Source organism: Daucus carota, chromosome 1 (assembly GCF_001625215.2).
Source record: "Daucus carota subsp. sativus chromosome 1, DH1 v3.0, whole genome shotgun sequence".
Classification (NCBI taxonomy): domain Eukaryota; kingdom Viridiplantae; phylum Streptophyta; class Magnoliopsida; order Apiales; family Apiaceae; genus Daucus; species Daucus carota.
In genome coordinates, this window is record NC_030381.2 from 18,343,018 (window position 1) to 18,363,981 (window position 20,964).

General features: G+C 44.0%; 5 protein-coding genes across 6 annotated transcripts; 2 read left to right on the forward strand and 3 right to left on the reverse strand.

Annotated features, from left to right (window-relative positions):
- The first annotated feature begins 2,387 nt into the window (after nt 1–2,387).
- On the forward strand, nt 2,388–4,856 carry LOC135147132 (uncharacterized). Its single transcript, XM_064079877.1, has one exon. The coding sequence runs from the start codon at nt 2,388–2,390 to the stop codon at nt 4,854–4,856; it is 2,469 nt and encodes an 822-aa protein (XP_063935947.1).
- A 50-nt stretch (nt 4,857–4,906) lies between these two features.
- Nucleotides 4,907–8,182, forward strand: LOC108218528 (uncharacterized). Its single transcript, XM_064079924.1, has one exon. The coding sequence runs from the start codon at nt 4,907–4,909 to the stop codon at nt 8,180–8,182; it is 3,276 nt and encodes a 1,091-aa protein (XP_063935994.1).
- Nucleotides 8,183–9,005: 823 nt separating this feature from the next.
- On the reverse strand, nt 9,006–13,910 carry LOC135152325 (uncharacterized). 2 transcript variants are annotated; one of them, XM_064092238.1, is made up of 3 exons: nt 10,664–13,910; nt 9,933–10,495; nt 9,006–9,815 (listed from the first exon to the last, which is right to left on the reverse strand). In XM_064092238.1, the coding sequence occupies exons 1-3, from the start codon at nt 11,835–11,837 to the stop codon at nt 9,150–9,152; spliced, it is 2,403 nt and encodes an 800-aa protein (XP_063948308.1). In that variant the 5' UTR covers nt 11,838–13,910; the 3' UTR covers nt 9,006–9,149. The 2 variants fall into 2 exon arrangements, with proteins under 2 accessions (XP_063948308.1, XP_063948305.1); XM_064092235.1 differs by having other exon boundaries at nt 9,006–10,495.
- Nucleotides 13,911–16,127: 2,217 nt separating this feature from the next.
- On the reverse strand, nt 16,128–16,868 carry LOC108218536 (uncharacterized). The gene has a single exon (XM_017391522.1). It carries the CDS (start codon nt 16,866–16,868, stop codon nt 16,128–16,130), a length of 741 nt encoding a protein of 246 aa, XP_017247011.1.
- Nucleotides 16,869–18,841: 1,973 nt separating this feature from the next.
- Nucleotides 18,842–20,964, reverse strand: LOC108204849 (eugenol synthase 1). Its single transcript, XM_017374491.2, has 5 exons — nt 20,531–20,964; nt 20,298–20,432; nt 19,668–19,902; nt 19,370–19,573; nt 18,842–19,167 (listed from the first exon to the last, which is right to left on the reverse strand). The coding sequence occupies exons 1-5, from the start codon at nt 20,855–20,857 to the stop codon at nt 18,971–18,973; spliced, it is 1,098 nt and encodes a 365-aa protein (XP_017229980.1). The 5' UTR covers nt 20,858–20,964; the 3' UTR covers nt 18,842–18,970.

The window sequence follows — 20,964 nt, forward strand, 5'->3', positions numbered from 1 at the left end:
AACATATATACATTTTAGTGAAATGACCAAAATTTCAAAAAAAAATAAAATTTATTTGGCTTGTTATTTTAAGAGTCAAATAGCGGTTTGACCTTATTTTCTTCTAGCTCAGCTCGGCTCGTTAAAGCTTGTGAACAATCTCGTATTCGGCTCGTTAGTTAACGAGCTCGAGCACGAACACAATTTTTGTTCTATAAGAAAGCTCGGCTCGGCTCGGTCAAAACTCGACTCGACTCTGTTCGTTAACCGCCATAAATTTTTCGCTATGTCTCTTTCATATTTACACAGAGATACATTCACAATACACAGATAATGGGTTTGTCTGACACACCTTTTATTTGATGAAAATAAAGTCCTATTTTATTTTTAAAATCTTATTTATATAGTAATTGTTTAGTGATAATTATTTTAATAGATACTTAAGATTTTTTAGTTGTATAAATCAGTCATTTATTTCCCAAAAAGGATATAATTACGTACTTTTTTGAGAAATAAATGACTTACTTTTAAAAAATAATATAAGTTAAACATGTTTCATGCAATGCTCTTTCTACTCTTGTTAACATTTGAAGATATAGCTAAAGTCCGATTGTTTGCTTTAACAGAGGTATATGAACAAAAGTATAAATAGCACACCTTAGCGGAAAAAATGTTGCAGGAAGCCTGGAATGTGGTACCCCGATTATGATTTGAGCCAGTGTTTGTGAAAAGCGCAAATCGGTTCCAAGCGGCGGAGAAACCTTCTAGCGCTTAAGCGGTAAAGCGGACGTTTAAGCGGAATTTTAAGCGGGTCAATAAGCGGATTACTAAAATATAATTAAATATTTAGTTATAATATTAATATATTTAAAAATAATATAATGTTATGGTAAGAATTTAAATTTTTTAATAAAATATATATTTATAATTTTCTAATATAATTATAGTTATATAATAAAAAAAATATTTTAAAAATAAAAATTTGCAAGTCAACATAATTTTGACCGCTTAATCCGCTTAGTAGTCCGCTTAATTTTCAAAAACGCTTAATTACCCGCTTAATACAAAATCGAAGCGTTTCAGGTCCGATTCCGCTTAGGCGGCCGCTTAATGCGTTTTTTACAACACTGATTTAAGCATAACTTTATTTGAATCAGAACCCACACAGGTGTGCAGGCACCCAAACATGAAACACATGTTGATCAAGAACAAGTTACTAAATGAAGCAGAAATTTGTAATGACTCCAATAAATCTAAGTTTTACATGTTGCACTCGCATAAATTAAAAAGAAATAATTCCAGTATTAATATCACTTTTTTTTTTATAAGCAACATTATATTATAACTGATAGGATAGATCCGGATAGGTCAATCCGGACCCACCAACTTTCACTATCCGGGTACCTCGCCGGCTTACAACCAAGGACGTCAACCCTGGAAGGAGACTCAACCCGGGTAGGCACCTAATCCACCCTACCCGGGTACACATGTACCGGCCGACAACCACTGCACAAGGCACAGACTGACACGATGAAGACAAATGTAACGGTCAACTACTGACGATAGAGACAAGCCAGGGAACATTCCAAAATACTACTCCTACGCTGACACCTGGACACGTGTAGGGGATCGAACCCCTACGCGTGTAGGACCAGGATCCAGGTACTCACCCTTAAACCCTAATCCTTGGCCTATAAATAGACCAAGGATCAAGAGTCTAAGGGTGACTCTCTCTTTACACTCATTTTCACACCCACTTACACTCAGCATATATTCAAACACTCTCAGCCACCAGCCACCAGCAACCACCAACCATACACCTTCACCCACCACACATAGATAGCACTTTCTCTAGTCTTTATCCTTCCGAAACCTACGCTTACTCTCACGCCGGAGGCGCTTCGGGGCAAAACCCCCCCGCCGGCGTTGTTTTGTAGGCTCCCATCCAGCAGCTGCACCACGGAACCACCAGTCAAGGAGGAGGAAGGACCGGGATCGGAGATTGGCGTTATCATTTGGCGCTAGAAGGAGGGGAAGGTGTCCTCTGTCCTGTGGTCACGGTGCCACTGGACTCATCTTCTTCAACAAACCCCCGAAACGGGGGTCCAAATCACACCAGTAAGCTTCTGTAAAACACCCAGCTCCTCAAAACCTTCAGCCATGGTTTTTCTTGATGTGTGCATGATAGCAAGCCCTGTCTGAGCAAAACCCTAATCTTGTCTGTAGCACATAAAATCTTTTTGTCTCACACCTGCACACATTTTGTCACTTAACTATTTGTGATACTTCTGAAAATAGTGAGTTGACTACCTGTACACACTATTTCTGTCACCCTGTCACTATCTATACTATTTGCAAGCATTGTCACAAAAACAGCAACCATACACCCTGTGTGAGTTCTTGAAACCATGACAAAAAGGACACGCTCCCACCTGGGTCTTCCCCAGAACCCGGACAACCCTCAGACAGACCAGGACAACCCGAACCAGGATCATGCCTCAGGACCCCTCTTCACCCATGTGAACCCGGACGAGAACCAAGCAATCAACCCCAATGATGCCCGGGTCACGATCGAAGCAAACCAGTACAAGTACACCGATGTCCCGGTCACCACCCTCCACCTGTCCCAGCTCACCAATGTAGAGTTGGCCGAGGCCATCCGGCAGTACCATGATCGCCGGGAAAGCAACCGCAGACTTGAGGACATCGGTGAGTCCGAGGACTCCGGGAACAGCCGTCAATCCCGGGGTTCCGTCTTCGACCGGATCGGAGACAAAGCAAAGAAGAAGAAACAAAAGGAGAGTGAGGAGACCCGGTTGAAAATTTTGGCTGAAAGAAAAGAACAGATCCGAAAAGAGGAAGAAGAAAAACTTGAGCAAAAAATCGCCCTCCGGATCCAACTCGAGGAGGAAAAGTTGACAAAAGGATCCCGGTCCAAGCGCTACCGGAAGGAAACAACACCCGAACTCATCTCGGATGAAGAGGATGAGAGACCGGGGCAAACCAACCTCAGAGACATGATCAATGAACTCAACCGGAAAATCGGGAATGATGCCGGGCTTGAAATTGGGGGAACCCTGACTCCCTTCAGCCACTCCTTGGAATCCATACCCCGACAAAAGGGTATGAAACACTATAACTTTGAATCTTTCAATGGACTGGGAGACCCGGAGGAACACCTGCACTACTTTGAACAGATAGCCTTGATCTACTACTACAATGATCTGACCAAATGCCGCTTCTTCGCATCCACATTCAAGGGAGGGGCCCAGAGATGGTTCAGCCGGATCCCCTCCCGGAGCATCGGGTCTTGGAAAGACTTCAGGGAAGCCTTCCTCAGAAGGTTCCGAGCAAACAAGACACATGAACTTCATATGTGTCACCTGGAAACGGTTCGACAGTATGACAATGAGGCACTCTCAGACTACATGAAACGTTTCCAGGAAGCAATCAACAAAATTTCCAACCTGGATGAGCGTGAGGCTCTGAGCATATTCCGAAGGAACCTGGACCCGGAACAAAATGAGAGATATGTGGTCGAATTGATCAACAAAGAACCCCAGAGCCTGGCAGCTGCCTATGCCATGGCCGCAAAATTCATTAAGGAGACCGATGTGCTCCAAGCAATGAGGATGACCCGACAGGGCAGTTCAAAAGGAAAACAAATCGAAGATAGACCCAGGAAAGAATATCACCAGGATAAGAAATTCAAACCAGACAGACAGACCAACTTCATCCAGCAATCAGGTTCTAAGAGAACCAGCCAACAAGGATCCGGGTCCAGAAGTGACCACGGTCCAAACAAAGCAACCAGGGAACCGAAACCAGAGCCTGACTGGACTCCTCTGAATAGGTCCCGCGAGGATATACTCAAGGAGGTCCGGGACAAACCCTTCTACTACCCACCAAAACCCATGCAAACTCCTCCTGAAAGCAGACCTACCAACAGGCACTGTGACTATCATGGCACCCATGGTCACAAAACCGAGAACTGCATATCCCTCAAGTATTTCATCGAAGAACAGATCAGCAAAGGAAACATGGGGCAATATGTAGCTCGGAACACAGCCGACAAAACAGGAGGATCCGGGAAGCAGAAAAACATTGTCAACGTAGTGCTGGGAGGATCCTGTTCCCCTCCCCCTAGCCCGGGCTCCTGTCAAGAAGTAATGTCCATCCAAGCCTACCCCGAACAAGTGATTTCCTTCAGCAGCAAGGATTTTGAAGGAGTCACCCGGGGTCATAATCAAGCCCTGGTAGTAACCCTTGACATGGCCGAAAACGAAGTAAGGAGGATCCTGGTGGACAATGGCTCTTCAGCCAACATTCTGTTTAAACACACCATGGACCGAATGGAGCTAGGGAGTATCCGGATGAACGATTACAGGGAAGACCCTCTGTACGGATTCGGGAACAGCATCGTCCCGGTCCTGGGCACACTCTACCTCCCGGTCCGGTTCGGAACCCTCCCAACCCAAGTCACACATACAATCAAGTTCTATGTCACCGATACACCCTCCCCTTACAACGTGATCATCGGCCGCCCAGGTCTGAACAAGATTGAAGCCATCACATCCATTCCACACCTAAAGTTCAAATTCCCAACCCCGTTCGGGATAGGAGAAGTCAAAGGAGACTCGGAGACAGCCGGGGTATGTTATAGCCAAGCCCTGGTCATGGCAGAAACACACCTGGACAACAAGAGAAAGGCAACCGTTTTTCAAAAACAGAAGAGCAACAAAAAACACCGACCTTACCCGAAAACAAATCCCAAAGGGGAGGTCCAGGTGATCGACCTCAACCCGGGTAACATTAACCCGGGAGCAACCAACCCTGATCGGCTGATCCCGAACAAAGCAACCAAAAAGCAACCATAAGCTCCGCTCAAGATTTTGCGGAAAAGAACACTGACGCCCGGATCCAGCAGATGATCTCGGCACAAGAACTAACCAAGGTCGAAGCCGCGGTAGAGACCGAGTCGGTCCTGATCGGAAAAGACAACCCGACAAGAAAAATCAAAATTGGAAAAGGCTTGGATACTGTCTTTAAAGAGGAACTCATCCAACTACTCCGGAGCTATGCAGATGTTTTCGCCTGGAGCCCGGACGACATGCCCGGGCTGGATGAATCATTGGCAATGCACAGCCTGGACGTCGATCCCAAAAAGAAGCCTGTTAAACAAAAACGAAGAAACTTCGCACCAGAAAGGCAGAAGGCAATAGATGAGGAAGTTGGCAAATTAATGAAGGCAGATATCATCTGCGAGATCAAATACCCGGAGTGGCTAGCTAATGTAGTCATGGTAAAGAAAGCAAACGGAAAGTGGAGGATGTGTGTTGACTACACGGATCTGAATGCGGCATGCCCGAAGGACCCTTATCCTCTACCAAGCATAGACCAGCTTATCGATGCCACCTCAGGACACCTGATGTTAAGCTTTATGGATGCCTTCTCCGGGTACAACCAGGTTAAGATGAACCCAGCAGACATAGCCAAAACAGCTTTCATAACTCACCGGGCAGTGTATGCTTACAAACTGATGCCTTTCGGGTTAAGGAACGCCGGGTCTACATACCAGAAAGCAATGAATGAAATTTTCAAAGACCAACTTGGAAGGAACTTAGAATGCTACGTCGACGATATAATCTCCAAATCCACTTCGGTCCCGGGTCACATTTCAGATCTTAGAGAATGTTTTGAGAATATGAGAAGAACTAAGCTCAAGCTCAACCCGGACAAGTGCACCTTTGGAGTAGAGGCTGGAAAGTTTTTGGGTTTTATGGTAAGCAACCGGGGTATCGAGGCCAACCCGGAGAAGATCAAAGCTGTGCAGGAGATGCAACCACCCCGGACTCAGAGGGAGGTCCAAAAGCTAGCAGGGTCCTTAGCGGCACTCCGAAGGTTTGTCTCCAAGCTCGCTGAAAGATGTCTACCATTCTTCGAATTGTTAAAAGGGGCAAAAAACCAGAAATTAGTAGAATGGAGCCCGGACTGCCAAAGAGCCCTTGATGAAATCAAAGCATACCTATCCAAGCCCCCGATCCTGACAAAGGCTTTACCCGGAGAGCCTCTATACCTGTACCTGTCGGCCGGTCCCCTTGCTGTCGGGGCAGCCTTGATCCGGGAAGAAGCCGGGCAACAGAAACCTGTCTACTATGTCAGCCAAGTCCTCAAAGATGCGGAGACCAGATACCCCAACTTAGAAAAATTTGCATTTGCACTGATCACCGCATCCAGGAAGCTCAGACACTACTTTCAAGGAAGAGAAATCAGGATTGTCACGGACCAACCGCTAAGGAAAATCATTCACAAGCCAGACATCTCCGGGAGACTGGTGAACTGGGCAATTGAACTTAGCCAGTTCAGCCTAACCTTCCTACCCCGGACAGCAGTCAAAGCCCAGGTCCTGGCAGACTTCGTTGTGGAATGCAACTTCCCAGAAAACCAGTCAACTCCTATGGAAACCGAACCGGAAGCCCCAATAGAACCCAATCCGGAGTCTTGGATACTCCATGTTGACGGCTCCTCAACAACCGAACGGTCAGGAGCCGGGCTAATCCTGAAGAGCCCGGATGGGTTCACCATCAAAACAGCAATCTCTTTCAAGTTCGCAGCAACCAACAATCAAGCAGAGTATGAAGCCCTGTTGGCGGGGTTAAAGTTGGTCCGAACCCTGTCAATCCGGAACCTGACCATCTACAGCGACTCACAAATTGTGGTCAGGCAGACAAACGGGGAATACCTCGCCAAAGACCCAATTCTGACCAGGTATCAAGCCTTGGTGAAAAGCTACCTTACCCTGATCCCCGGGTGCAAAATCTTGCAAGTCAACAGGGAAGAAAACGCGGAGGCGGACAACCTCTCCAGGTTGGTCCAAAATTCGGCAGACCTGGATAGCTCAGTGTATTTCGAAGAATTGCACAAACCCACAATAGAGCAGGAAGAAGTCTTTGAAATCAACAACGACCCTACCTGGATGACTCCCCTGATCAACTACATAGAAAAAGGAGAGTTACCCGAGGACAAGGGAAAAGCTCAAAGACTAAAAGCTAAGGCAGCAAAGTTTTTCGTAGAAGGCGGGATCCTCTTCCGCCGGACCTACTCATCCCCAATCCTGAAATGCATAGGTCCGGAGGAGGCCGAATACTGTCTGAGGGAAGTTCACGAAGGGATCTGTGGAGATCACATGTCGGCAAAAGGCCTGGCCTATAAAATCATCCGGCAAGGCTACTATTGGCCAACAATTCATCAAGACTCCGTCGAGTTTGTTAAGAAGTGCAAAAATTGCCAGCTATTCAGCAACGTACCCCGGGTAAGCCCTGTCCTACCCTCTTCGGTCTTATCCCCGATCCCCTTTGCTGTATGGGGGATAGACATTATGGGACCCTTCCCCCGGGCTAAAGGAGACCTCAGATACTTGCTTGTCTCCATTGATTATATGACCAAGTGGGTTGAAGCCAAGGCAATGCGGACGATCAATCAACAAGATGTCATCCGGTTCATGGACAACATTCTGATGAGATTCGGGCTACCAAGAGTCCTGGTCTCAGACAATGGACCCCAGTTCATCGGGTCGGACTTTGAAAGTTACCTGGCCGAAAGAGGCATCAAGCACAAGAAGTCTTCAGTCGCCTATCCTCAAGGAAATGGCCAGGTAGAGGTCACCAACCGGATCCTCCTGAGAGGAATTGAGAAAAGGTTAGAAGAAAGCAAGAGCAAATGGCCAGAAGAATTGCCACATGTTCTCTGGTCATATCGAACCAGTCCCCGGACAAGCACCGGCGAGACTCCATTCAAGTTAGCCTATGGAACTGAAGCAATGCTTCCAATTGAAGTCGGGTCACCCTCCCATAGGGCAATCAACTTTGACGAGATCACCAATGAAGAAGGACTCCGGGTCAACTTGGACTTGGTAGATGAGGTTCGAGACCAGGCAATCGCAAAAATGGAGAAATACAAAGAGAAGACCCGGGATCACTTCAGCAAGAAATCCCGAGTTAGAAATTTTCAAGTAGGAGACCTGGTCTTACGAGACACCGAGGCCTCTGATCCCACCAACACTGGCAAGCTGATGCCTAAGTGGGAAGGCCCATACAAAGTGAAAGAAGTCCTAAGACCGGGTACTTACAAACTGGAGAACATGGACGGGTCAGAAGTGTCCAACACATGGCACGGACTCAGGCTAAGGAAATTCTATCAGTAAAGACCAGACGAGAAAGAAGAATCCTAGAAAAACAGCTACGCATACCTAAAAAGCAACCATGTATTTTGATCAATCTCAAAGCTGTGTAATCATTTTAAATATCAATGAAGTCTTTTGCTGATCATGAATCTGCTTTATTATCTACTTCCAAAATTTCAAAGGCAACAAAGCGATCAACCCGGGTAGACTTTGCCCGGATCAATCCATTTCATTTACTTAGGAAAAATTCTAAGTGCAATCATATTAAAGCACTCAACCCGGGTAGAAGTTGCCCGGGTCCATCCATTTACTTGGAAAAAATTCTAAGTACAAACATATTAAAGCAATCAACCCGGGCAATCAACCCGGGTAGAAGTTGCCCGGGTCCATCCATTTCGTTTACTTGGAAAAAATTCTAAGTACAAACATATTAAAGCAATCAACCCGGGTAGAAGTTGCCCGGGTCCATCCATTTCTTTTGCTTGGAAAAAATTCTAAGTGCCAACACATATAAAGCAATCAACCCGGGTCCATCTATTTAATTTACTTGGAAAAGTTTTCTAAGGCAAACACATCTAAAAGCAATCAACCCGGGTAAGCATTACCCAGATCCATCTATTCTATGTACTTAGAAAAATATTCTCAGCAATCAGACTCGGATTCACTTTGCCCGGATCCATCTGGTTCGTTTAAGAAATTTCTAAGTATGAAAGCTATTTGAGCAATCATACCCGGGCAGACGTTACCCGAGTCCACCTGTGCATACTTGCTTAGAAAAATTTCTAAGTGCAAAAGCTGTCTAAACAATCATACCCGGGCATATGTTACCCGGGTAAGAAACATATGAAACAAACAGAAGCATTCATTCATAAGCAATATTTAACAAGTACTGCAGCCAGACCCGCAACAAAATATTCAAATCCGGACACAGACAGAATTAAATTACAAGACATTGTTTTTGGAATCAAATAAACTGGAGAAGAGAGGATCAGTCAGCAAGAGTTTCATCAGCAGGAGTTTCATCAGCCGGAGTCTTCTCAACCGGAGTCCCATCAACCGGTTCAGAATCGGAGGAAGAGCCCAGATCAGCATCAGCACCCGGATTGGCAGGAGGGAGAAAGCTAGGAGAGGGGCCTTCGTAAGGCTCCGGTTCTCCTTTGCCAGCCTTGATCTCATCCTTAGCAGCAAGATAGAGCTCTATAAAACTCTGCAAGGAAGCCTCCGGGTCAGTCTTGATGTGCCGCTCGGCAACATGCCAACACCGGACGACTTCAAGAGCTCCAGCGGCGGCCAAGGCATCCGCATAAGCAGAGGACTTTTGGAATTCCGCAATAACCTTCTCCGGTTCCTCTCTCCCTTCCAAGAGCTTCTTCAGATCAGCCACCTCCTTCTCCAGCCCGGAAACCTTCTTCTCAGCGCTGTCAGCCCGGGTCCCAGCATCCTTAATCTTCTGATTCAGCTCAGCCTCTTTCCGGATCTCAGCTTCTTTGATCTTAGAGGCTACCCCGGACTCCAAAGCCTCCCGGGCTGACTTCTCCACATCCAGATCCTTCTCCAGCTTCGTGACCCGGGCGAGGCTCTTCACGGAAAGATCCCTCTCCTGCTTCAAGCTGTTCAAAGCATGGGTATTGAACCCGGCCAGACGACCACCGAGCTGAAAAAGAAGCAGGACACCAGGGTCAATAAAACCGGAAATAACGAAAATGAAGAAGAAAAGCAAAGTACAAAAAAAAGAAGAAGAGAGACAGAGAGGAGTCGGATTGTAAGATACCTGACCCCACAAGTTCCCGATTTCTTTGAAATTGGTGGCGAGACCCTCATCCTCCATCATTTCCCAGTCTTGGTCAGAGGGAAGTTCGGACATCAACCCGAGCACTTTCTTAACCGGGTACTTGCCAAACTTAGGAGCCGGCCGGGAACCGCCCCCAACATCGACTCCAAGATCCACAACCTCCATAGCTGCCTTACCCGGACCCTCCACTGTCATATCAATGACTTCCCTTTCAGAAGAATCAGCATCAGTCTTCTTCCTCTTTCTTTTCGGCCCCTGATCCGGGCTCTCCACCTCTTCAGCATCAGCGATCAACTCCGGATCCGGAGTTGCACCCAGGTTAGCACTGGAATGCCCAGTACCCTCCGTCCCTTGACGGGAAGACCCGGACTCCCCTCTCTTCGACCCGGACTCCCCTTTCTTCGAGTCCCCTTTCTTCCCTGATTTCTTCTTCGGTTGAGGCTTCGGGGCCACATGCACGCCTCCCAAATTCCGAAGAGCAGAAGCAAAAGAATCTTTCGCAGACATAATAGCCCAAAGCTCCGGATCAAAGTATGGAAGACCTGACAAAAAGAAGAACACCCGGGTCAAAAATAAGTAAACAAGGATATAAAGGCAACAATATCATACTAAGGAAACATGACTAGAGGAACAGGCAAATTATAAACAGAAGGACCCGGACAAGACACTACAAAAGCAAAGTAAGAAAGTAATAAGAGAAGACAACTCACAACCACCCTCGTGCAGCTTATCATGCTGCATAAATGTGTCCCGGGTTAATTGGAACCCGATGCAAGTACAGAATTCGACCAACTGCGCCCGGAACTCCCCATCAGCACCCGGGGCACCAAAGTCGGTCCTCACCTTCTTATCGTCAGTTTCTATATAAGGCATAAAGGACAGATCCAAACCCTTAAGCATAAGCACCTCACCATTCCACAGCTTCAGCGAACTTTGGTGGATTACCGGACTCACAAGCCCGGACCCCAGGCCACACTCCTTTGAACGGAAACGAAGCTCGTACAAAGGTTTCACCCCGGACTTTTTAAATTGAAACAGAACATGGAACAGCTTCAACGTCGGATAATAGTTCATCTTATTGCACGCCCACAAGAACCAGGTCATCCATTTGACCGCGTTCGGCGTCAGCTGCATCGGAGAAATCTTCCACTCGTACTTGCACAAATGCTTGAAAAAAATGTGCCACCGGGGGTTCCAGCCGGATCGAAGGTGCTCCATCCATACCGGAACAAAACCATCTTCGGGCCGATGATATATCATCTCCCCGGGCTCAGGCCACCTCCACTCGACTTCGGGAGGAAGCTGAAAAGCTGCCCGGATCATCCGGTCAGCCATATCCGGAGCCATCTCTTTGATGTAACTCCTCACCGGGAACGGAGCCCGGATCCCAGGAAACTCTCGGAACGCCTCATCAAATTTCTCTTTATTATAAGGTGCCAGTTTTCCATTCGGATGTTTGGACCTATAAAACCCCGACATATTGACATAGAAGCCCTTCTCCTCGACAAGCGGGCCTTTGGTGATGAAGAACGATTTGCTATCACCCCAAATACCCTCCGGGGTCATAATAACTTGTCGCCCGACCGACACCACCACCTTCTGGCGTGCAGAAACCACCCCGGACTCCTCAACCTCACGATCGGCCATCCTTACCCGGGCACGATGAGCAAGTGAGCGGACCTCGTCGGACTCAGAATCACCCGAAAATTCCCCGGGTACTGCCGAATATGCAACAATTTCTTGCCTCGGCCTTTTAGCAGCACGGACCCGGGCACGATAAGCAAGGACGTGAGGCCCGTCGGACTCACTATCACTAGAAGACTCCCCAGAAGATAGGGAACGAGCAGCAACCTCTTGTCTTGGCCGCTCGGGGATCCGGACCATGGACCTAAACAAAGAAACAACCCGGGTCAATTTTAAGAGTTCAAAGATTGTTCCACGTTTTATTAAGGTCCGGATCCCATCCTAAATCTACGTGAAGAATACCAACCGGAAAGAAGCACTCAAGCACATCCTATAAACCAACCCGGGTCCTCTCCTTTTTCAGATTTATGTGGGAGATGAATACTACATATTAAAAAGCACACCCGGGTCCTACATACATACTACAGCACAACAAAATTCCCCCAAGTACGAAAACAAAGCAACCATATCCTAAAGCTACCCAACCCGGGTAAAACTTTCCTACCCGGGTTCAGTTCAAACCCTACCCTTCACAATCATATATACAAGCCTCAAAACACCCAAGGCAACCATATCCTAAAGCTACCCAACCCGGGTAAAACTTTCCTACCCGGGCTCAGTTCAAACCCCCGAGAAACCCAAAAGCCACAAACAGTTCCTTCATTATTTCAAATCAAAAACAAAGATCAAACTCAAACCCCTCGCCATATACAAATATACATACACATACACCCAAGAACAGCCATCCAAAAACCCAACCAAAACCCGAAATCTTCGACGACCAAAACCCACACTTATACACTCCCAATCATCACATCTACGCATCCGAAACTCAAAAACCCACAACTATAAACAGTCGAACAAATACACTTATATACCGAGTCGAAATCGAAACACAAAAAGCAACCAAAATCAACAAAGTTTTCATAAACTTAAGCATGGCATTCGAAGTACAGCAAAGGAAGACAAGGATAATAAAGAAGGGGAGACGAAAAGGGAATAAACTTACTTGAAGCAACGACGGAGAAGCGGAGAGAACGAAGAAGCGACGACGCCCGAACTCCGGTGAAAAGCAGTAAAGCACTCGAAAATGGGTTTTGCAAGAAAGAAACAGAGAAAATGGAGAAGCTAAGAAGTGAAAATGAAAACAAGTGGAGTTAGACCCCTATTTATAGCAGCAGCATGGTAGGTTACGTGGCAATTTCCCATTGGCCCCAGCCGTTCATTACAACTGTAATCATTATGCATGGGGAAACTCGACGGTTCAATTTTCAAAATAAATAGGCAGTTAAGAAGACTCTTCAGATCCTAAGGGACTCCAAAGCGATCGGTATACCACACAACCCGGGAACCAAACCCAAACACGGGGCAGTTCCACCCGGGTCCCCTCATCAAATCCCCGGGCACCTCAACCGAGCATCCTGCACAAGAAATCTTACACCCCCTACCCGGGTCCAACCCGGAAGAGAAGCGAATAGCAATGATTCAAGCCGATCTACCCAGACAGAGCAATCTAGCCGGATAGGGGGGCAAAGCTAAAAAACAATTACCTCTCTCCCGGACACCTCAGAGTACAGCAACAAACCCGGACATACAAACAGACAAACTCTACTCCCTCACACAGGGAACCTGTATAAGGGAGTGGGGGGCAAATGATAGGATAGATCCGGATAGGTCAATCCGGACCCACCAACTTTCACTATCCGGGTACCTCGCCGGCTTACAACCAAGGACGTCAACCCTGGAAGGAGACTCAACCCGGGTAGGCACCTAATCCACCCTACCCGGGTACACATGTACCGGCCGACAACCACTGCACAAGGCACAGACTGACACGATGAAGACAAATGTAACGGTCAACTACTGACGATAGAGACAAGCCAGGGAACATTCCAAAATACTACTCCTACGCTGACACCTGGACACGTGTAGGGGATCGAACCCCTACGCGTGTAGGACCAGGATCCAGGTACTCACCCTTAAACCCTAATCCTTGGCCTATAAATAGACCAAGGATCAAGAGTCTAAGGGTGACTCTCTCTTTACACTCATTTTCACACACACTTACACTCAGCATATATTCAAACACTCTCAGCCACCAGCCACCAGCAACCACCAACCATACACCTTCACCCACCACACATAGATAGCACTTTCTCTAGTCTTTATCCTTCCGAAACCTACGCTTACTCTCACGCCGGAGGCGCTTCGGGGCAAAACCCCCCCGCCGGCGTTGTTTTGTAGGCTCCCATCCAGCAGCTGCACCACGGAACCACCAGTCAAGGAGGAGGAAGGACCGGGATCGGAGATTGGCGTTATCAATAACTGCATCAGGCGGATACAAAATTAATCCCATACAGGGGGTTAACACCAGGCTAAACGGGGAACATGACCATGATAGAAGCCAGATAAACATCAAACTAAACAGAAACCTAAAGAAGCAGGCTAACTGAGAGTACTACTATAGACTCCTGCAGCAGCTAACCATGCATGCATCCTTAAACCAGATCGCTGAAGGGGGGGTTCACGAGAAAGGAGAGACTGATTCGGACCGAGGCTACCAATGAAGCAATTTAGATTTTACTTCTTCCGAAATTAATGCTAGAAGGCCATGCACCCAATCACCATTCAAGCTATGACTTTGAGGAGGATTACAAATCTTGCCATATAATTTTGATGCTGGAACAAACTCAAAAGTCAAGACAGAAAGCTAAATGAATTGCTTAATAAATGTACCCTTCACTTAAGCCAGGAGAAAATCATTAGGTGCCGGGAGCGCCCTTCTTTAGCTAGGTAATCAGCTATATAATTTAATTCTCGAGAAATGTAAACAGCTTAGATATTATGAGTCCAATTTCTTAGTGATCCATTGGTGTTAGATCTGCTCTCCTGGATCTGATGGATCAAGAGATTGGAGTCCATGAACACTGCCAACCTGGACTTTGCATGAACACTGGTATAAAAGGTCTGTAGAAGGAAAACTAAACTTTGAAGTTCCGTCTCATGGGCTGATTGTTGCGCTGTTGGGCCGGAAAAGATAAAGCATACTTCTCTGGAATTATTAAGAATAAATCCACCAATACCCGCAGAAGTAATACCTTCTTTACATTTCTAGGACCCATCAATGAGGCCAATAAAATCCACCATATGAAACCAATGAGCGAGGAGGTCTGATAACCTCTTCTTCCTGTGAATATCAGCTGCTGCAAGAGGACTTACACACCAGAGATTACTGAGATTATCTGAAGTGAGGTTGAAATTTTTTGCCCAGCTAAAGGAGGTTGATTTTATGAAATGAACAGCTTGAGATACTGACATGATTCTTTGTTCGTGAACTAATAAATTTCTAAACCTCCATAACGTCCATAACAACGCCACAATACATATATGCCACCCTTCCTTATGATTCACATGTTTACTGCTCAGGAAATCCTCAATTCTGAATCTCGCTTGCAGTGAGAATTTTGCGTCTAGCCAGAGACTGCACTCTCTCCATATTGCCTTAGCATAGCTGCACTCCCATAAAATGTGATCTTGCGTTTCATCTTCAGTTAGACACCTCTTACACTTATTATATGTGACACCGGAAGCAATGGAAACAAGTAGATCAGGGTTTAATACTCGCCACTCTAAGGAATCCACCCTAGAGATAAGAGCAAACTCGCCACCCAAAGGAACCCAACCCCAGGGATAAGAGTATAAAGATCAATATTCTTTTAACAAAAGAAATATTTAATTTTTGTATTTTCAATTTCAGCTTATAGGTACATAGTTGTGATAGTCTTTATATAGACTTGGCCAGAAACATCCCTTCTGCCATAGGTAGGTGCAATGAACATGAGATTAATGCTAATCTTTTGATATTCTTTGACTTGGACTATTAAAAGATATAACTGATATCATTCCTAGGGACTTGCTAATACATGAACTAGCCTAGTAAATGATATGAATACCAGAAAATAATCTCAATGCAAATACTTTAACTCAGAATGTACCCTGCTGGACAGCTTGACCACCTCTGACTAAAAATGAGATAACTTCTTGTAGAAAATGTATTTCTTTGATCCGTAAAATTTGTTGAAAACTAGACTCCAATACCTTTCCAATGATATATCACACTGCACCCAGAACGTCCTAGATAAAATCAGTTTATTCTTCGAAGTTGACTCAAAATATCCTCAGAATTCTGAATTTTCTGCGTCAATATGTGACTATATTCTTTTTGCAGAGAAACACAAGAGATGGGAGAATATTATGCACGCATTGCCACAAGAAAAATTTAATACGATGGGGAACCTTGACTTTCCACAGCTGAACCCATGGGCCTGGGAATGAACAAAAATTATGTAATTTATCTGCACAGATTTTAGTAGAGAAATTATCATTATTATGCCATAGGAGATGATCTTCAGCCGGTGAGAACTTAATTGATTTCAAGATGTCCGTCAGCTCGTGGCATTGTAGGGTCTCAAAACCTGAAAGCTCCCTTCTTCAGTAAGAATCAAAATCTGCCTGGTTCCACTTAGCAGACATCTCCTTTACTGAGATGTACCTAAACTTTGATATTCCAAATAACTCTGGGAATTTTGCGCTCAAGGACTCCGAGCCAATCCACCAATCTGTCCAGAAACGGATTGTGTTTCCATTTTGTACTTGCCACTTAAAATTAGCATGGTCCCATGTGCCATCTCTGAATTCTCCTGGGATTTTTGCTAGATCCCTAATAAAATCAGATAATGAATTTAACCGACCGTTAAATGTACCAGAGTAGATACTGTCGATCAGCTCTTCACCATACTTGCCAACCAAGACTCGTGAGTATAAGCTTGTACGGTCCTTTTTAAGCTTCCACAACCATTTTGAGAGCAGAAGAACATTTCGATCATGAATAGAATGCAATGCAAGACCACCCAATTCCTTTGGTTGACAGATTACCCTCCAATTAATAGAATGCATCTTCTTAATTTGTGAGGTTCCAGAAGCATTCTCCTTCCAAAAGAACCGTCTTCGAACAAGATCAATTTCTCTAATCACACCTCTTGGAATTTTTGCCAAATTCATCCAGTAAAGTGGAAGGCTGTTGATAGTTGATTTGATAAGCACCGTCCTCCCAGACTTATTAAGCATTTGTTCTTTCCAGAGGCTTAGTTTCAAACGTACTCGCTTGACTAGAGGGCCCCAGAACACTCTCCTTCTAGGAGAAGAATTAATCTGGTGGCCTAGGTATGTCATTGGTCATTCTCCACTACAACAACCTAGAGTGCTAGCAAGATAAGTTTTTAAAGACCTGGACTTGTTACTAGAATACACACTGCTCTTGGAGTAGTTAATCTTTAGCCCCGAGAGAACTTCAAAGAGAGTAAGAACAACCCTGATTCCCTTACATGACTTCCAACAGCTTTTCAATAAAATGACCGTATCATCCGCAAATAAAACGTGAGATAAAGTAGGGCCAGAACTTATAGAAAGACCTGAGATTAGCCCGACTTCCTCAGCTTTGCTTAGCAAAAGATGAAGCACTTCACCGACCAGATTGAAGAGAAGAGGGGAGAGAGGATCCCCCGCCTAAGCCCCCGTTCTACAGTGAATTCTTTTGTCGGACTACCATTTAAGAGGATCGATACCCTGGAGGTTTTGAGCACTCTACTAATCCACATTTTCCATTTATTACCAAAACCAAAATTTTCCAACACCTGAAAAAGGAAGTCCCATTTAACAGAATCGAACGCCTTCTCAAAATCTAATTTTAGGATCAATCCATCTACTTCCCCTTTTTTCAAACTATGGGCCACTTCTTGGAGAATTAATAAACTTTCTGAAATATTTCTGCCTTTAATAAATCCAAACTAAACCTCCGAGATGATATTAGGAAGAATTTACTTAGCTGGGTTGCTAATAGTTTGAGAATTATCTTCAGTGAGCAATTTATAAGGCTAATGGGGCGGAAGTCAGTTACCACAAGAGGGCAGTCTTTCTTTGGAATTAGAGAGACAAATGAGGAGTTGAGGCCTGGAGGGAGAGAGCCATCTTGATAAAATTCTCGCGCCATTTAAAGTATATTGTTTAGACTACTTTGAACATTATGAAAGATGATCAGTATTCATTATTCAGTTATATGCAAGTCAGACCTAATAGTCTAAATAATATGGCTTGATGACCTTTTAGCCCTCGAAGTATGGGTGAAAGTTCCGATGCGGCTTCGAAGTTTAAAAATGTATCTTTCGACCCTCAGTATCTTTGTCGTACCTTTTAGCGCTTTTTTAAAAATACCGGTATAAATCGGAGGATAAACTTGACAATTCATATTCGGGGTAAAGTTTGGGTGTACCTTTTAACCCTTAAAGTATACATCTCGTTCCTTTTAAACCCTAAAGAATACATTAAAATACATTAGATGTTCCTTTTAACCCTTAATGTTCAATGTCCCTTTTAACCCTCACGTGTGAAATGTCAACTTTGTCCACACTGTTATATACCGGTATGCGCCATAAGGGCTAAAAGGTACGAAAAAGATACTTTGAGGGTAAAAATAACGTTTTTAAACTTCGAGGCCGCATCGGAACTTCCACCAAAACTTCAAGGGCTAAAAGGTCATTAAGCCAAATAATATACTTGAGTGATAATACAGATTAGTACCGGATATCTTTTCAAAAACCAAACTAAAGTTAACTACTCCAAAGTCCAAAGAGCATGAAATTAAATCTAAATGAGTAATTACGTTTTTCAAAGCCTGTAGATATCTAGACCATTCTCTATTCGCGGATCTGTTGCGACTTTTAACTGTATATTCCACAGGAGTGTAGCTTTAACTGTTAGAAATATTTAAGCACGATTGGATAGCCCAGTGATGAGTTTATCCGCTGTTGTCTCGGGACACCCAGGGTTCGACACTAGCTCAGCCCGAGTATTTTTATGTATATGATTCACGACTTTCTCCGGCCATTGAAAATTTGTGCCATCAATCAAATCTACACTCTTAAAGGAAATTTTTAAAGAGAAGTTCAATAAAACACCAATGACCTCTTGTTTTACTACATTGTGAGGCTTGAGATTGAATCTTTTGAAAGACAAAAAATGAGTGTGGAGTGTGTTTAATTAGAAGATAAATGAAATCAATTTTAATGATATTACTACTTATATTAATTAAATTTATTACTTAATTCTATCTCGTGCCTTGTAATCCCTTACTCATTTGAAGAAATCTTCTGGAGAATATTATTTGCTTCTCATTGATTCAGTTGGGAGCTCTGGTGCAAACAAAGTACATGCTAATTGTCATGGATACAATAACAGATTATTACATTTTTCTCGCAAGCAAAATCCAGAATTAAAACTTAGAAAGCAGCCTGAAAAGGTTTCGGTGGATCAACCAGAAAAATATCAAGAAGTTCCTCAACTGTTGTGTACTTGTACTCTGGGTATAACTCAACAACGTCCAAGTCCTCCTCTTTCAGATCATAAGCCATCTCCTCACCTTTTACGAAAAGGCTGTAAAGTATCGCCATTGGTGCACTCTCTGGGAAAGGCAAGGCTGCATATACACATTTAAGAAAAATGTGATTCGTCTGTAATACTCCTCCGTCTCAAATTATGTGTCCCTTTCGGTTTTCGAAAAGTAAAAAATGTAATTCGGTTGTTAAGGTACATGTAATTAATTTGGGACGGAGGGAGTATGTATTTTCACTATATGCAAATGACAACTGAAAATTTCGCTTCTGATCAGTAAATCTTACTTTCCGAAAGATTGATCAGTTTCTCCTCAGAGACGTAGGTCTTTTCCATGGCGTGTCCAGTTTTCTTCTCCCACATTGAAATCAAATCCAACTGTGAGATTATACATTTGGGAAGCCTGTAGATGATTAAGCCATTTTCTGTTTGTGGATCTGTTGCGACTTTCACTGTATATTCTGCTATATCCTTTTCATAGTTAAGGCTGACTAAATTCACAACGAACTAATTAATATATTTAAGCCACTCCATCGAAAAATTGAATTAGAATGGTTGTATAATTAAGTGGAGCTGAAGACTTACACTGTGCTTCACCAGTGCCATAGATGGTAACTTTGTTGCTTTCTTTGTCATATGGACGTAGCAGATAATTCACAAAATATGCACCATATGTGTTTGCAATCACAAATGTATACGGTATTCCAGATTTTTCAGCGGCCCTTCTGATTATCTTCTTCGGGCCACAGCATGCAGCTTGATACGGTGGTAGTGGACTAATTCTATCACACTCATTACCAAATTCTGAAGGAATGAATCTCTAAGAAACACAGTAATGTCATTAGTTTCGCAAACTAGACTAAAACAAGGAAACAGTACTACAGCCTGTTTGCCGGGGCTTAAAGTCCGGGTTTTAAGTCATTTTTGACATTAAACTGAAAAATATATGTTCGTAAAATAAGTCAGAATTCGGCTTAAAGTAAGAAATAAGCCGGAAATTGACTTAAAACCGGAAATTGGTTTAAGATACTTTTTTGCGTGACTTAATTTTTTGAACTTTTTTTATATAAAAATACCCATAAGCTATAAGTTAACCATAAATCATTTTTAATTTTATTATTATAATTTTTAATAACCTGCAAGTTATTAATAAGTCAAAATTATCTTGAAAGATACTTTAAACATGCTACTAGTATTTAATTAACATGCAGTTACCTTTACATTACCCGCCTCTTGCATGGCTGTTATTATTTTGAGTTGAGTCATGATCAAGGGGAGTCCCAGCGTTACAATAACAATATCAACTTGACGAATCGCCTCCACAAGCTTCTCATGTTCATCGAGTTCTCCCTGTTGTACGAAAAAATGTATCAGATGTACAACCATGAAGAGTTCTCCCCATTTTATAGGGTGAGGATCAAATGAGAACTTTAACGGTGCATGTTTACCTCAAAAATGGTAACTCCGAGGGACTTAAATTCTTTGAGAAGGTCCAGCTTGGAGGGATCATGAGGAGGTTTCACGGGTCGAGCATAAACATAAGTAGGATGAGCAGCTGCGACGCATGCTTTCACCTGGTATGTACCGTAATATCCGGTTCCTCCGAATATAAGTATCTTGCTCTTCTTCTCAATGTCTCCCATTCTCTTTACAAACAACCTCCTGCTCTTGTTTAAAATCTCTACGCACCTCCGTTCTTGAAATATATAAAAGAACCAGTTAGTCGAATTATTTGGAAATACGGTACTCCCTCCGTCCCAACCAATTGTATACATTTGGTTGGGACATGAAGACCAATAAAAACATGAAAAATGGGTATAATGGTAGAGTTTACTAGTTTTGATATGTATACAATACAATTGGTGAGACGTCACAAAAAGGA

What these genes read in the sequence shown, in the direction of transcription:
- LOC108204849 (XM_017374491.2), bottom strand. Translation starts at nt 20,857, where the DNA reads ATGTATACAATTGGTTGGGACGGAGGGAGTACCGTATTTCCAAATAAT. An exon ending in TCGGAGTTACCATTTTTGAG is followed by an intron (nt 20,433 to 20,530) that starts GTAAACATGCAC and finishes TTCGTACAACAG; the next exon opens with GGAGAACTCGATGAACATGA. An exon ending in AAGAGGCGGGTAATGTAAAG is followed by an intron (nt 19,903 to 20,297) that starts GTAACTGCATGT and finishes TGTGTTTCTTAG; the next exon opens with AGATTCATTCCTTCAGAATT.
- LOC108218528 (XM_064079924.1), top strand. Translation starts at nt 4,907, where the DNA reads ATGATCTCGGCACAAGAACTAACCAAGGTCGAAGCCGCGGTAGAGACC.
- LOC135147132 (XM_064079877.1), top strand. Translation starts at nt 2,388, where the DNA reads ATGACAAAAAGGACACGCTCCCACCTGGGTCTTCCCCAGAACCCGGAC.
- LOC135152325 (XM_064092235.1), bottom strand. Translation starts at nt 11,837, where the DNA reads ATGGTCCGGATCCCCGAGCGGCCAAGACAAGAGGTTGCTGCTCGTTCC. An exon ending in TAAGCTGCACGAGGGTGGTT is followed by an intron (nt 10,496 to 10,663) that starts GTGAGTTGTCTT and finishes TCTTTTTGTCAG; the next exon opens with GTCTTCCATACTTTGATCCG.
- LOC108218536 (XM_017391522.1), bottom strand. Translation starts at nt 16,868, where the DNA reads ATGACATACCTAGGCCACCAGATTAATTCTTCTCCTAGAAGGAGAGTG.